We start from the raw sequence: 14,363 nt of genomic DNA, 5'->3' as shown, positions 1-14,363 counted from the left end.
CATATAGGGCGCGCAGCTTGTAGCCAATAAAAAGCAGAAGGAACTTTCGTCACGGATGTTTTTAGGTGTTAAAGATATCTTAAAGATGAAACACTTAATTTTGCCATTTATGTTCAACTGCATAATCATTATGGCTAAATGAATTCTTGATAGGTTGCCAATAGGTTTTTTTTTTTTTTTTTTTTAAATACATTTTTCATAATGTTCCTTACTATTTTTCCAAACTTAGTAGTGTTATACATATTTTAGGATATTTGTGACCCTGGACCATAAAACCAGTCTGAAGTAGCACGGGTATGCAGTAGTCAACATTTGAAGTGGATCAAAACGTTTTATCAACGCTGTCCTAAAACCAAAACATTCTTGTCTTAGGACAACTTTGATGAACTTTTTTGATCCACAAATTTTGACTACTGTGTTTGTAGCAATAGCCAAAAATTAATAGTATGGGTCAAAATTATGACATTTTTCTTTTATGCCAAAAATCATTAGGATACTAAGTAAAAATTAGGTTTCATGAAAATATTTTGTACGTTTCTTACTGAAAATGTATCAAAACTTAATTTTTGATTAGTAATATGCATTGCTAAGAACTTCATTTGGACAACTTTAAAGGCAATCTTCTATTTAGATTTTTTTTGCACTCTCAGATTACAAATTTCCAAATAGTTGCATCTCAGCCAACTATTGTTCTAACAAACATCAATGGAAAGCTTATTTATTCCGCTTTCATACAATGTATAAATCTCAATTTTTTAAAAATTAACCCTTACGACTGGTTTTGTGGTCCAGGGTCACGTTTAAGAAACCTGGGACTAGGATTTCACCAAATAATGATATCAACGATATTGGCCTGTCAGGTAAAAGAAAACCAATAAACTAGTGCCAGAAACCTCTAATGAATGACAAATAAGTCAGGGAGTCAGTACTTAGCTTGATGGAGAGCGTGGCAGTTCTTCTGATGAAGAAGCAGTGCATTCCTGGTCTTTGTCATGCGCAAGTAGAATCCTTAAGCTAAAAGGAAATAGGTCTTTTGTGGAGTGGAACAGACTGGGATCACTGTTAGTGCTGGGGTTTTGAAGTGGGTAAACCAAAGGGCTGCACTAGATTACAACCTGATTTTATCCATATGAAAGGTCAGTAAAATAAGAGACAAGGAGGGGTTGGGAACGGGGGTCATGGCTGAGATGACAACAACATGGTACTGTATTTGAGGGGATGGCCACTTTGTTCCTTATTCATCAGAGCTCAGCAGGGTGGCCTGGGAAAAAACACAGCATCCTGAAAGGCAAATAGGCATTCTGTGGTGAGCGAATGGTTGGTTTCTGTTGATTGGAGTACTTTGAGTAATTTTTTATATTTATATACTTTTAAATATATATGTTTTATCTATTTAAAGCAAGCTATTATGTAGTCAAGTCGCCTACTTTTTAAATATCAAAAATTAAATAATTTTTGTCTTAAAACTAGGAAGTAGCCAAGGGAAGTAAAATAGGTCACTGTAACATACTATATTCTGAAAGTCCCACCCCCTGGCTGCTAAGAGTCAAGACCCCCACTGGAGTCAATATCCCATCATTCATCAGGCCAGACAGTTTGGCAGATTTATGGCATGTCCCACTGAGTAAATTGACTATGCGTCAAGTAATAGGCAAACCAAGTGAGAAATCTGCTGATAAATTCTATGAAAACAAATGTCATGATTAGGCCATAACATCCAGTTTGGTTAAACATAATCACTATGTTGACACACGAAGTAGCCCTGGTTTTACAATTTAAATGCGTTCTCAAGCACGTAACGTGACTAATAATGGAATTGAGATCCTTTCCTTTGATTTATTTACATGCAACGCGTTGACTTCCGCAGGTGTGATTATGTACACCAACACAGCGGTAACGCGGATTAACATGCCAAACACCTTCCAGCGGTGGCATGTTTCCTACGGGCTTTGTCTACACTTTTGTCAGCATACTGTCCGTACTGCCCGCATATCAAAGTGCGCCAGAGTCTAGGCAAGGGAGGCGCCTAGGACCAAGTGTGACAAAGTTAATCCCTTCAAGAGTATTCATTACATAAACGCCCTATACTGCGGTACTAATTGAGACCACCATTATTTCTTTTCGAGGGATTTTTTGTCTCGGACGACGCGTGTCAAATGACTCAGTGCAGCAAATATGATAGCTATAGGAACGTGGCAGCCATCAAAATTGATTATCACGTGTAGAAATTACATCATTCGTCCCCGACATTTTGTGCAATAATTACAAGGAAGTTTGCTTTGCTGAATCACAGTGCGACGAAAACCAATGTATCCGTCTATAAAATGCTTACCTTTCACTGTCATTTTGATTTAAGAAAATCGCTTTGGGTGAACGCATGCAACGTGATTATTATTCATGAGGCCAACAGGCAAGACTGGAGCATAAAGAGAAGTCGACTGACTGTTGTGAGTTGATGTTAAATAGATAAAACGTTTTACACTCAAGTAACTTTAAGCGTAGGCTATTCCTAATCTTGGACTTCAATATTGTTGGGTTTTTTTTTTTTTATAGAAATGACTAGTAATGTACCACCAGAAGCCATTCTTTGAACTGTGACCCTGAACCACAAAACTTAATAGCACGAGTATATTTATTGCAGTAATCATAAACATCTTGTTCAGTGAAGATATTTGTACATTTCCTACCGTAAATATAACAAAACTTAATCTGGACAACTTTAAAGATGATTTTCTCAATATTTCGATTTTTTGCACCCTTAGACATTCTAATAATTGTAACTCGGCCAAATATTGTCCTATTCTAACAAACCATACATAAATAGTAAGCTTATTTATTCAGCTTTCAGATGATATAAATCTTTCAAAAAATTGACCCTTATGACTGGTTTTGTGGTCAAGGGTCACACATATGCATTTTCAGTCATACACTGATGTGTATATTTATCTAAACAATATTTCCGTGTTTCTTTTTTCATAATTCATGTTGCATATTTCCAGTTCCAAGGACTTTTGCAATAGATTTAAACTTTATTCTCGTATTTTGACATTGCTGTTTCTTCTGTTGAAAATCGACTGTTCACAATTAGATTGATTAAATGTGGACTTATGTAGGTTCGTAAACATTAAGAACAAACGAGACCACAAGCGATTTCATTTTCTTAGTTTTATTAAAATACTTTAATATATAGTTATGTACAGAAATAGCAAATATTAAGAAAAAGTGCAGATGTGGTTATTCTCATTAGAAAATAGTTTGTTTTTTTGTTTTATTTTGGTCCTCGAGGTCTGCGTCTGTGGTGCCCATGGCCTCCGTGTCTCCGGGCGCAAACGTGTTTGACAGTGACCTGAGAGCAGTTCTCGCACTTTACTGTGCAGCACCAGTGGAACTTGCAATTGCAGCTGCTCACTATCTCGGTGCGCCTCTCCTCCACCCGCAGACCGCACTCGTGGCACAGCCTGCGGCAGCTTCTCCTTTCCCACTGAGTGAGACTTTCCCCGTGTTGTACGCACTCCCGTCCCTCCGTGCCAGGCAGCCCGAGACTCAGGTTCTTAGCGCAATAGTCCGGCGAATCCTCCAGATATATGAGCTCAGTCCGGGCGATGGAGCCGAAAGCATCTGCCATGGCCACGCGGTTGTCTGCGCTGTTGCCCGCGCGCATTCGTCTCTTGTCCATTTCGAGTTTCTGGGCCTGATCGTGCTTCACTTTCAGGTAATTGCCAATCTCACGGAAATCAGAAAGTTGCATCCAGCATGTTTGCATTGTGCAACTTTCTGACATGCCATGGCACCTACAGATCCTCTTCATAGTCGCCTTTACAGCCTAGAACACGAAGTATTGTTAATCTACAGATCTTTTGTGTTTATTCTTTATATATATGTAAGCTAAATACGTGTCAAAACATTTCAACATTTCAAAAAGTTTCAGTAACCAAAAAGTTACTGTAGGCTACTTTTTGTGAAGAGGTAACCATAATAGAAGCTGCTGCTCAGTTGCGTAATATATTTTACCATATCACTTGCGTAACATAAATAGCTTACAGCCCATCACAAACACGTTTTTTTACAATGAGATTCCTCTTGCACCACCCAAATTTTATTTTGGCGCCCCTAGCGGATTTTGACCTGTATGAGAAGCTATTTAATTTCTAATACTTTATTTTAGAATCATTTTATCCTGTTTAGGTGTCAGGTGTTTTTAAACTCTCAGAAAAGTATAAAAACGTCGACATATGAACAAACTCAACTTACCAAACGCCCAGCTTCATTATTATGGAGATTAACAGCAGCTCTAGAGTCTTGTCCAGTCTCAAGCGCATCCACGTATTGTTTAGAAATTCTCTCTCCAAAATCCACATTGTCGCTACATCCTCCCCAAAGCCAACCACGACCCCCTGAAACAAACAGTTTAACCCATTAGATAAATGCGTCGTGACTGTTTTGAAAATGGCAAAACTTCACTTCTGTTGCATTTTAATACACAAACATGGTAGCCTATTTTTTTCTGTATCAGATTGGCTTTAGTTTATTGTTTAGTGGACATATCTATAGTGTTCTTACCAAATTTGCCGTTCCTCGAACTGTCACATCCGCAGTTGTCCAGATCTCCAAGACTGCAATTTCTGGTTAAAGTGTACATAACGCCAGCTGCGCTTATTGCATGGACAAACGACGTCTCTCTAGTTGCTAGAGTAGTCGAGGGAATAAATATATAGTTTTATTATTCATGCTTTGTTTTCAATGTTTATAGATAAACAGCTCACATTTATGAACATATCTTACCACTTCTAAAACCTTTATGAGTAGAAAGTTGCAGCGCGCTGTCCGGACAGTTCCACCTGTCCCAAGCAAACTGATGTTTGCACTCACGTATCCCGCTTTGCGCACCGATCTGCACACTATTTGCATAGGTAAGATAAGCCTATAGGAAGAAGATAAGAGAAAATTGAGTATTTTGATGTCAAGTTTTCTGTATATTTCACAGACCACCACAATACAGATTATGATATAGTTTTTTTTGCGTAAAACGCTTTCTCGAAGCCTCTCGAAGGCTAAGAAAATAGATTACCTTTGGTCCAGTCATCAGCAAATTGTTCACTGTCCTATGGAAGCAAAAAGTAAAACAAAATACGCATTATGTTAACAAGAGCAATTATGTTTACATTACAACAACTGATAATAATTCAATAATGCATCCTCACCATGCGCGTCCAGGGAGTACCTTGTCGCAAATAAATAAAAAGACCCAAAGGAAGATGTAAGCCATTATCTTAGATCCACAGTGATAAAGCAGGCAATGTACTGATTCGAGAAAGTGATGTGCTGTCATGTATTTTATACTCCTCCCAACGAGGGCCAGAATACCTTTTGTTAAAAGATTCTTGTCATGCTATTGGTCCACAGTCACCGGCCAAGTCAAGGAAACGCCTCCAATGAACTTCAAAGGATATCAATACACTATAGCTTATTCAGGAACTCAAAGTCGTTGGAGCTGATGCATAATTCAAGTGCTTGGGGGTGATTTTACACCGTTTATTCACCAATAAACATTTGAACCAGTTGTCAAACATGCGGAATGAAATTGACCACACTGAGACTGCAATTTAGTTTTAAATATTTAATGTGCTTCCCACGACAAAATAAATCAATTTAATATATATATATATAAACAGAAAGTGATCGTTTAAAAATAACAATGTGATAGTTAAAAAATAATTGCCTTAAATATGTTCCATAAAAAATAACACTTCAAGCCCCTTGTGAAACACTACACACTGTCAAGTGATCTGTGCGAGAAAAAAAAACATGGTGCAAGTATTCAAAACAACAACTTTCAACATAATTATATATATATAACTAAATCTGTGGTCTAATGTCGAGAGCGAAAAAGTGCAATAAGTTAAATTAGAACTTAGTATGTGATCAATCCAATTGACAGTGGGAACGAGGAAGACCTGTGTCTTATATAGGGGTTCGAAATGACATTTTTTCTATAGCAATGAGCAGAATAATGTACATTAGGAGAAAAAAAATGCAGCATATGTTAAAATCTCATATAAAATATATTTACATTGGAAATATACAGCTTAATATATTTGCAAAAATAAAGACTTCATCTATTACGCGCATGCTGTCTTTTGCGTGAACTGTTGTGCGGCCGACGGTTTTTGTGTCTTTTTGCGCAAAAATACTTAGTAACAGTCTGAGTGCATGTTTCGCATTTGACTGTGCAACACCAGTGAAATTTACAGTTGCAGCTGCTCACGGTCTCTATCCTCCTCTCTTCAACTTTCAAGCCACATTCGTGGCAGAGTCGCCTGCAGCTTCTCTTCTCCCACTGAGAAAGATTCTTTCCGCTTTGCAGGCATTCCCTGCCTTCGGTTCCATGTAGTCCCAGGCTGAGGTTTTTAACGCAGTAGTCTGGAGAATCTTCCATGTAAATGAGTTCGGTGCGCGCAACGGTGCTGAAGGTGTCCGCGATTGCGCCGCGATTGTCCGCGCTGTTACCAGCCCTCATCCGAATTTTGTCCATCTCCAGCTTCTGTGCTTGATCGTGCTTTATTTTCAAATAGGTACCGATATCTCTGAAGTCAGCCAGCTGCATCCAACACGTCTGAATACTGCAGCTTCCAGATACACCATGACACTTACAGGTCCTTTTGAGTGTTGCTTTGACGGCCTGAAATATAGAAAGTTTCACATTAGCCACATGCCGCAATAAAAAGTGTTTTGTTTGACTAGAGAAAGTGAAATACAGTTATACTCACAAGTCGACCAGCCTCATTGTTGTGCAGGTTGACTGCAGCGCGGGAGTCGTGACCATTTTCCAGCGCGTCCACAAATTGTTTAGCGATTCTTTCTCCAAAGTCAACATTGTCACTGCAGCCTCCCCAAACCCAACCACGACCACCTTTGAAACAACAAAACAGTCTAATGTTATTGGTCTCAAAAAACATTAAACCATTTTAATTAAGTGTAGCTCATAACAATAAATATGCATAATAAGAAATGCCTTACCCATTTTTCCAATCTTGGAATCGTCACAGCCACAGTTATCGAAGTCCCCCATGCTACAGTTCTTCGTCAAAGTGTACATAACTCCAGCAGCACTTATGGCATGCACAAAAGCAGTCTCTCTGGTGGCTAATAAAAGCAAATAATAATAAAGAAATTATTAGAACATGTTATATTAAATACATTTTAAAGTACGTGTTTGAATACTGAAAAGAAAACTACTACACCCTTAAAAAAATAAAGGTTCATCGATGATTATTTTATTCATCATTGGTCTAGTAAAGAATTGCTGCTTATCAATAACGATTTCCAGTGTATAAGGTTCTTGTGTTGATTAAATACTTGTTTGGTGCTTCTTCTGGAAGTTCTTTGTATTACAAAGTTTTTGAATAGAATGTACAAGGTAAAAAAAAATAATAATAATAAAAATAAAATTAAAAGCAGAACGCTTAATATCTGATCTAATAATAGAGCTTACCACTTCGCAGGCCGTTATGTGTGGATAACTGGAGTGCGCTTTCCGGACAGTTCCACCTGTCCCATGCGAACTGATGTTTGCACTCTTCAATGCCACTCTGAGCCCCAGCCTGCACACTGCTGGTGTATGTAAGGTAAGCCTGACGGATGTAAAAGACGAGAATTAATTAGACACTGTACATTTAGACAATGAAACATCATATAAAATGAATGAAATATCGCTGCATGTAGATATGAAAACTTCAATTACCTTTGGTCCTGTCATCAGGAAGTTATTCACCGACCTTAAAAACGAGAAGAAAAAAAGCATGACGTTAACATAAGTTTTGTTAATACATACCAGTGAAAAAACAACTCAAATATAATATATTTCGAATATTCTGTAGAAATGTCTGTACCATGCTGTAGTCGACAGTATGTGACAGCACATAGACATCACCAACGATGCAAAAAGCTGGCAAGGGTTCATTGCTGCGTGAGCCACCCCTGCTTCTTCGATGCTTCCTTCTTGTGGAGATGCAAGGCACAAACACTGAGGTGGATACCCAGGAAGAGACAGAAGACAAGTGACTGAGTGCTCGAACGAGCAAGGCATTTATACCTGTCGCCAACTTTGAGTGACAGGCATCTCCCAACCTTTGACAATTCGCTGTGAAAAGACGTCGAGGAGGTCACTGGAATTGTGCGGCCTTAACTGCACTTCAAAGCACTAACACTTTTCACTAAGCCCTTTAGTCTAAGTTTTATTAAGCTGTCGTTTATGCTGAGGGTTGTTTCAATATGTTCATAGATGAACTATGATAACTCTATCATTTTTATCCGGCTATATATTTATTAGTTAGTTAGGCTACTTAATTCAGTTCAGTTTTTGCAACTTTAATGTGCTACCATTTGTGTATTTGAAAGATAGTTTGAATGAATTGGACTGTCCAAAGCCATCAAACTGTTCGTCTAATATCCATTGATTAGACTCGTTGAAGGTGTTGTGTAGTGTATTCATGAATACGCTGATTGTTGATTGTACGTGTACCACTGGACATGCATTTTTGCATCAGAATAGCTCTTTTATCTGCCTTCTTAAATTGTTTATTAGTTTAGAAATAATACTGAACTATTCTATACACAATAAAATACATAACTATACACAATATATAGCCTGTAGTCATACATCATTTAACTGTTGGTTTTGTTAAGCTTTTTTGACTTTATAGATGTTCTTTATTTGAGTCTTGACTTTAACGGTTTGGGAAAGTGTTTTACCGGGAAATGACACTGAAATGTAAGGGGCTGCACTACATTGTATACAAAAAGCCATAAAATCATTCGGCTCCGTTCGCTAAGGGCCATGCAAATAACATGTAACACTTCTACGCCTCTGACACTCTGGTGTTAATAGAAGACCAGCTGATCCCCTGGGAACAGCTCTGGTGTGAAAAATGTCTGGAAATGTAGTCCGATACATGAATAGAGAGCGACATATCATAATATTAGTCTGCAAAATTATATATAAATCCATACGATTTAGGCTATTCGATCATTTTACTCGTACGACTCGAGCCAGAATGGATACATTTTTAAGCTGCCCACTGGTTTGTCATAAACTGACTGGCACTTCTCCAATGCTTAAAAAAAATGATAAAAGATATAAATCGTAGTTTGTAATAATCGGGTAACTTTTCATAACTTAGTTCTTACTGTTGACAGAATCAAGTGTAAGACTAATTCAAAACAGATAAGCCAATTCGCACTAAGTTATTATTTGTCACTAGGGGATCAACAGCTGAACTATGTAAACAAAAGGATAATCATGAGAACGATTATATTTCATCATTTTACTTTCGATGACTTTTGCGATTAATTAATACGTTATATGGAGATGTGATTTTTTTTTTTTATAAATTGTTGCTCGTGGAAGATTAATTGTTGAAACCACGTATTGACATCTTCGAATCAAATCGTTAACCACTCAAAATCCCTTTTCAAAACAGCATTTATTTAATGGTCGGATAATGGTTTAACCAATGCTGCTGGCTGGAAGACAATGGAGGGCCGCGCAAGTGAGGATAATCCTCACTAATTGGACATCGGCATCATCAAGTCTACAACAAGGTGCCTGAAACCCAAATTCCCACACCTACTTGTTACAAAACAAACTCGTATTAAACAATGATCTGGTACAAGCAGACCTAACCTAAACGCGACCATTGTGCCATAAACGTTCCGTCACAAATACCTCAATGGTTTTATGGAGTAACAAACTGAGGGCAATGACACATACTCTCACGCGTTATGTATATGTGAAATGAATTAATAATAAATAAGCATTAAAATGGCTAGAAGGTCATCACCACAGCGTTTGCTCCCCACATCAGACTGATATCAGGGAACACGGCTCACCTTGCTGCACAGATGATCCATTTTGACGAATCACTCACAGAAGCTCAGGTGCAGTTCATTAGCCTGTGCTGTGTTAAGGTTTTTTGCCTTGTTTTGTGATTAAGGAAGGGAATTTAAAACACACATGACAAGTTCTTTATCATTTTAAATAATAGTAAAATCACAAAGGGTATTGGTCTATTTGACCTTAGCAAACGTGCGTTTTCAGAAAATGGACAAATATTTGGTAGGCTGATTTAAAATATATATATATGACCTTGAAATGAAGATCCTCTGCATAGTTTTTGTCACACAACAAAATACATTACAGAATGTTTATAAAATGTCAATATTTTAATATAAAGGAAAGCATTTAGCCCATGCCAGCGTTCCATTTTTCAATAATTTGAAACTTTTAATGAAGAAATTAAAACGTTGATTATAGAAGAAAATATTTTTTACTTAATGTTTCTCGAATAACAACTCCGTAGGTCCAGGAACAGACCAGTTTATAGGTGTTTGCGGAGTAACATTGGCTATTTTAAACCAGTTAAAGACACTTCGCTTTTTATTTGTGTTTGTAAGCCTTATCAGTTTACTTTATTGTTTTTAGTTATGTGAGATTTTGAGAGAGATAAGTTGGTCATAAAAGATGATAAGGGTCGGAGAAGCACTGTGGTATTCTAAGTGCGGTAGATGGGTGGCAGGAACAGTGACGCCAAAGCGCAGCCGCGCTTTTCAATAACATCTCAACCATAATTGAGTTCAAAGGGGATCTAGGCGCGTCCTCTAGCACCTCATCAGCAGGTGTTAATTGTAAAAACGAGAATAGCCCTGTAAAATACATGTAGTATCGGATAATCAGCTATGCTTGAGCCGCGGGTACATGACCTGACGTGAAGACGAAATTTTCTCAGCGCCATTTCAACTGCGTTAACTCATTGGTTGGATAAAGGCGTCTCATACTATCGTCGAAGATATCGTCAACAATTACGTAAAATCGGTTTTAAAGCAATGAGCAATAATAACCTGAGGGGCTTCAGGTGTGACATATTCAAGATATTTTTAATCGTGGCGCCCCTGCTGGCCACATCACATATCAAACACCTTTTTATACTTTTATAGCACCGTTAATGCTCAACGTAACCACCAAATTAATTCAGTATTTCTAAAGTAGTGTATTAAAATCTTACAACAACTAAATCCATGTCTTTCTAGCACATATCTTTGCCGTTTACTTCAACAAGTTCACCCTAAGAATCGGTTAAAAACAACCCCAGCGGTTGGGTTAAATGTTTTATTTAGCTTAAATATTGCTTGAGTTAACTGTATTTAAAATGAACCCAATAGGTTGGTAAATGTTCAGTTATTGAACATTTAGGAATAAATTGAATAAATCATTAAATAATATACATTTTTAAAATGCTTGTTAGTAAATGTTAACCTTTTGATTATTGTTGATGCCTAATTATGTGTCTGATTTTTATTCACAACCTATTTTGGGTTCATTTTAAGCCGGCCATATGGTAATTTATAAACAATAGTTGAGTCAAATAAAACTATCTAGAAGGCTTAACCCATCTGCTGGGTCAAAACAACCCAATCGCTGGGTTTGTCCATATTTCACCCAGCATTTTGTAGATTGTACATGCCATATATATTTATTGCAAGTCAAGTCTGACATGTTGTGAAAGGTTTTGTATAATTCAAGAGATGTATTCTTCTCAAATCTGTTCATATTGTGACCACTTACCCAATATAATGTGACGATTTACCCCACCATTGGTGCCCGAGAGTGTGTGGCAGATGTATTACACTACCGTTCAAAAGTTTGGAGTATGATTTTTGACAAAGAAAATAATACTTTTATTCAGCAAGGATTTATTAATTTGATCAAAAGTGACAGTAAAGACAAAAAAAAAGTTTCCACAAAATATTGCAATATAAATAAGCAGCACAAATGTTTCAACATTGATAATAAATGTTTCTTCAGCACCAGATCAGTACATTAGAATGATTTCTGAAGGATAATGTAACACTTAAGAATAATGGTTGCTTTGCCATCACAGAACTAAATTACACCTTAAAATAAATTAAAATACAAAAAAGTACCTTTAGAAGTATTTTAATATTTTACTGTATTTTTGATCAAATAAATGCAGCCTTGGTAAGCACAAGAGATTTTGTGTTTTGAATAATCATGTACTTACATCTAAAGAAAAATCATTTTAAGAAGAAGAGTCATATTTGGTATTTTATTTGTTTTACATTTCATTTGTCTTTATTTCTTGAGGAAACCCTTTTTAAAAAATTAAAAACTAAACAGAATTTGGTAAAATATCCATTTTAAACCCTGTCTCAAGTCATCCCCCTTCATTACACTCCCATTCATAGGCCCCAGTGACTCCAATCGCAATGGTAACCATGCATCACATGGGGCAATAGCACCCTTTAAACAGAAATAGGAATTGTAATATCTGCCATGTCAGAAGAACATGTCTTGTGCTTGTCGTCTTGTCTCTTAGGTCAAGGGGTGGCATCGCCTTTCCTCTCCTGCTCGATAGCTGAAAACAGAAAAAAAATGAAATGTAACTGTTTTAGAAGTTAAATGCCTTTATTGTGCCAGTAAAACTTCTTAAGAGAGAGAGGTGTGTTTGAAGCATGAGGGAGCGTGGCATTATTGCAAATAAGATGCTTATTCACATGGGAAATTCTGCAAGCAGGCTTAGGTCTGCACTGCAATGCTGATGGAGGACTTTGAGCTGACACCCATCTGCTGACATAAGAAATTGAAAAAAAAACTGGGCAGAGTAAGAGTGAGAGTGAAAGAAAAATAGAGATGTTATAAGATGGAAAAAAAAGAAAGAGCTGAAACAATGATAGACAGATCACTGCAGAGAAGAAAAAGCCAGATGGGGGGGAAAAAAGAGACCTTCACCACACCCAAACTGATTGGACACACTGAATGCTGTAATGTAACAGACACTCACTCTCTTTGGTGGGCAGAGGGTTCTTCTCTTTTGTCTCAGTCTTCTTCAGCTTGGTTTTGTCAAACCTGGCGATTTCCGTGAGGTCTGGCTTGTCAGACATGATTGCTGTCAGTAGAGATGACAGATGTGACTTACAGAGCATTGACCTTGCTTTTGTCTTTCGTAGTGTTTTATAAAAGAATCCTGCATGCTGTTTCTTCACCTGTTATTTTTAGGCATTTCACATCAGTGTTTTAGATTAAAATACAGTAGATATTATAATTATTTCATATGTTAAACAATTAGAATGCTACATTTTAAAAGTGCTATGCTTCTGAGAAAAATCAGTCGGATGCTAAGGGAAAAAATGTTCCCGTTCTCTGTGTACATGTGTGTGTGATGGTAGCATGTAGCACACGTGTTCCAGCATGCATGTATCATGTTCTGATGCTAACCGCCCACCTTTCTAACTCTCCATGCATCCTAACATGTATCAACCACCACATGTCCCTCTTCCCTTTCTTCCTTTGTTATGTCTATGTCTTTGTTCTTTCCATTTTAGCATGCAGGCAGCCTTTTTTTCTCACATGCTAGACTGCAGTGTCTACCTCACTAGAGAAATAGCCATCCATTTTTCTACATCTCGCTTCATCTCTGGCTGCCGCACCTATAGCCAATGTGAATTTGCCATTTTCACTCATCGCATTAATCATGCTAAAGCCCACATGCAGAGAAAGTGAGGGATAAAAGACTTACCGTAGAGCACAAAGTGGCTGTATCCACTGGCTGGTAGAAAGAGAAGAGGACGGCGTGTCTGCTGAGATTACCCAGACTGCGTCTGCTGGTGTCTGTGTATCCGTTAGGGCGTGGAATTATGAGGAGAGAGGGAGGGAGGGAGGATGCTGGAGAGGTTTAGTCAGCCTATCCCTTCCATCCCAGCCAGTTAATATTCATGCTTCGTAGCGAACAGATATTCGATGCCTATATGTGACTGAGTGATGAATTAATAAAGATGGAATATGACAAATAGAGTGGACATAAGGGCATGTGATTTTAGGATTACAGGGGTAGCTGGAAGCAGGGATCTGTCACACCACGTGGCAGCTGTCTGGTTGGGGGCTGGGATGTCCTGCTGCCTGAGACCCTGAGTCATGTCTCATTTTAAAACGTGCCCCTCGCTGAGCCAAAGGGAAGCACCATTTAACTGTTCTATAATTACACATATATGTGACCAGGGACCACAAAACCAGTCATAGGGGTCTATTTTTTGACATTTTTTTAATTGTACATGTCTGAGACCGAAAATCTGGAATCTGAGGGTGCAAAAACTCTTGAGAAAATCAAAAATAAAAGTGTCCAAATGAAGTTCTTAGCAATGCACATCACTAGTCAAAAATTAAATTATTTACGGTAAGAAATTTACAAAATATCTTAATGGAACGTGATCTTTACTTAATATCCTAAGGATTTTTAAAATAAAAGAAAAATGTGTCATTTTCACCCATACATTGTGTTGTTAGCTATTGC

At 37.6% G+C, this 14,363-nt stretch overlaps 3 protein-coding genes across 5 annotated transcripts; all 3 read right to left on the bottom strand.

The window, feature by feature from the left end:
- Positions 1-3,203: 3,203 nt before the first annotated feature.
- Positions 3,204-5,289, bottom strand: LOC127176574 (protein Wnt-8a). The gene is made up of 6 exons (XM_051128327.1): positions 5,202-5,289; positions 5,069-5,102; positions 4,783-4,921; positions 4,561-4,686; positions 4,252-4,394; positions 3,204-3,823 (listed from the first exon to the last, which is right to left on the bottom strand). The coding sequence occupies exons 1-6, from the start codon at positions 5,264-5,266 to the stop codon at positions 3,269-3,271; spliced, it is 1,062 nt and encodes a 353-aa protein (XP_050984284.1). The 5' UTR covers positions 5,267-5,289; the 3' UTR covers positions 3,204-3,268.
- A 339-nt stretch (positions 5,290-5,628) lies between these two features.
- Positions 5,629-10,043, bottom strand: wnt8a (wingless-type MMTV integration site family, member 8a). Of its 3 annotated transcripts, none has more exons than XM_051128326.1 (7): positions 9,889-10,043; positions 7,890-8,023; positions 7,742-7,775; positions 7,493-7,631; positions 7,018-7,143; positions 6,768-6,910; positions 5,629-6,679 (listed from the first exon to the last, which is right to left on the bottom strand). In XM_051128326.1, exons 1-7 carry the CDS (start codon positions 9,907-9,909, stop codon positions 6,113-6,115), a joined length of 1,164 nt encoding a protein of 387 aa, XP_050984283.1. In that variant the 5' UTR covers positions 9,910-10,043; the 3' UTR covers positions 5,629-6,112. The 3 variants fall into 3 exon arrangements, with proteins under 3 accessions (XP_050984283.1, XP_050984282.1, XP_050984281.1); XM_051128325.1 differs by having other exon boundaries at positions 7,890-8,140; positions 9,889-9,947; XM_051128324.1 differs by lacking the exon at positions 9,889-10,043 and having other exon boundaries at positions 7,890-8,330.
- A 2,065-nt stretch (positions 10,044-12,108) lies between these two features.
- On the bottom strand, positions 12,109-13,754 carry tmsb2 (thymosin beta 2). Its single transcript, XM_051128328.1, has 3 exons — positions 13,593-13,754; positions 12,858-12,962; positions 12,109-12,431 (listed from the first exon to the last, which is right to left on the bottom strand). The coding sequence occupies exons 2-3, from the start codon at positions 12,955-12,957 to the stop codon at positions 12,394-12,396; spliced, it is 138 nt and encodes a 45-aa protein (XP_050984285.1). The 5' UTR covers positions 12,958-12,962; positions 13,593-13,754; the 3' UTR covers positions 12,109-12,393.
- Between the last annotated feature and the right edge of the window lie 609 nt (positions 13,755-14,363).

The sequence above is a fragment of the Labeo rohita genome, chromosome 14, assembly GCF_022985175.1.
Source record: "Labeo rohita strain BAU-BD-2019 chromosome 14, IGBB_LRoh.1.0, whole genome shotgun sequence".
NCBI lineage: Eukaryota > Metazoa > Chordata > Actinopteri > Cypriniformes > Cyprinidae > Labeo > Labeo rohita.
The sequence above is the reverse complement of the archived record's forward strand: the minus strand, read 5'-3'. Positions and strand labels throughout refer to the sequence as shown.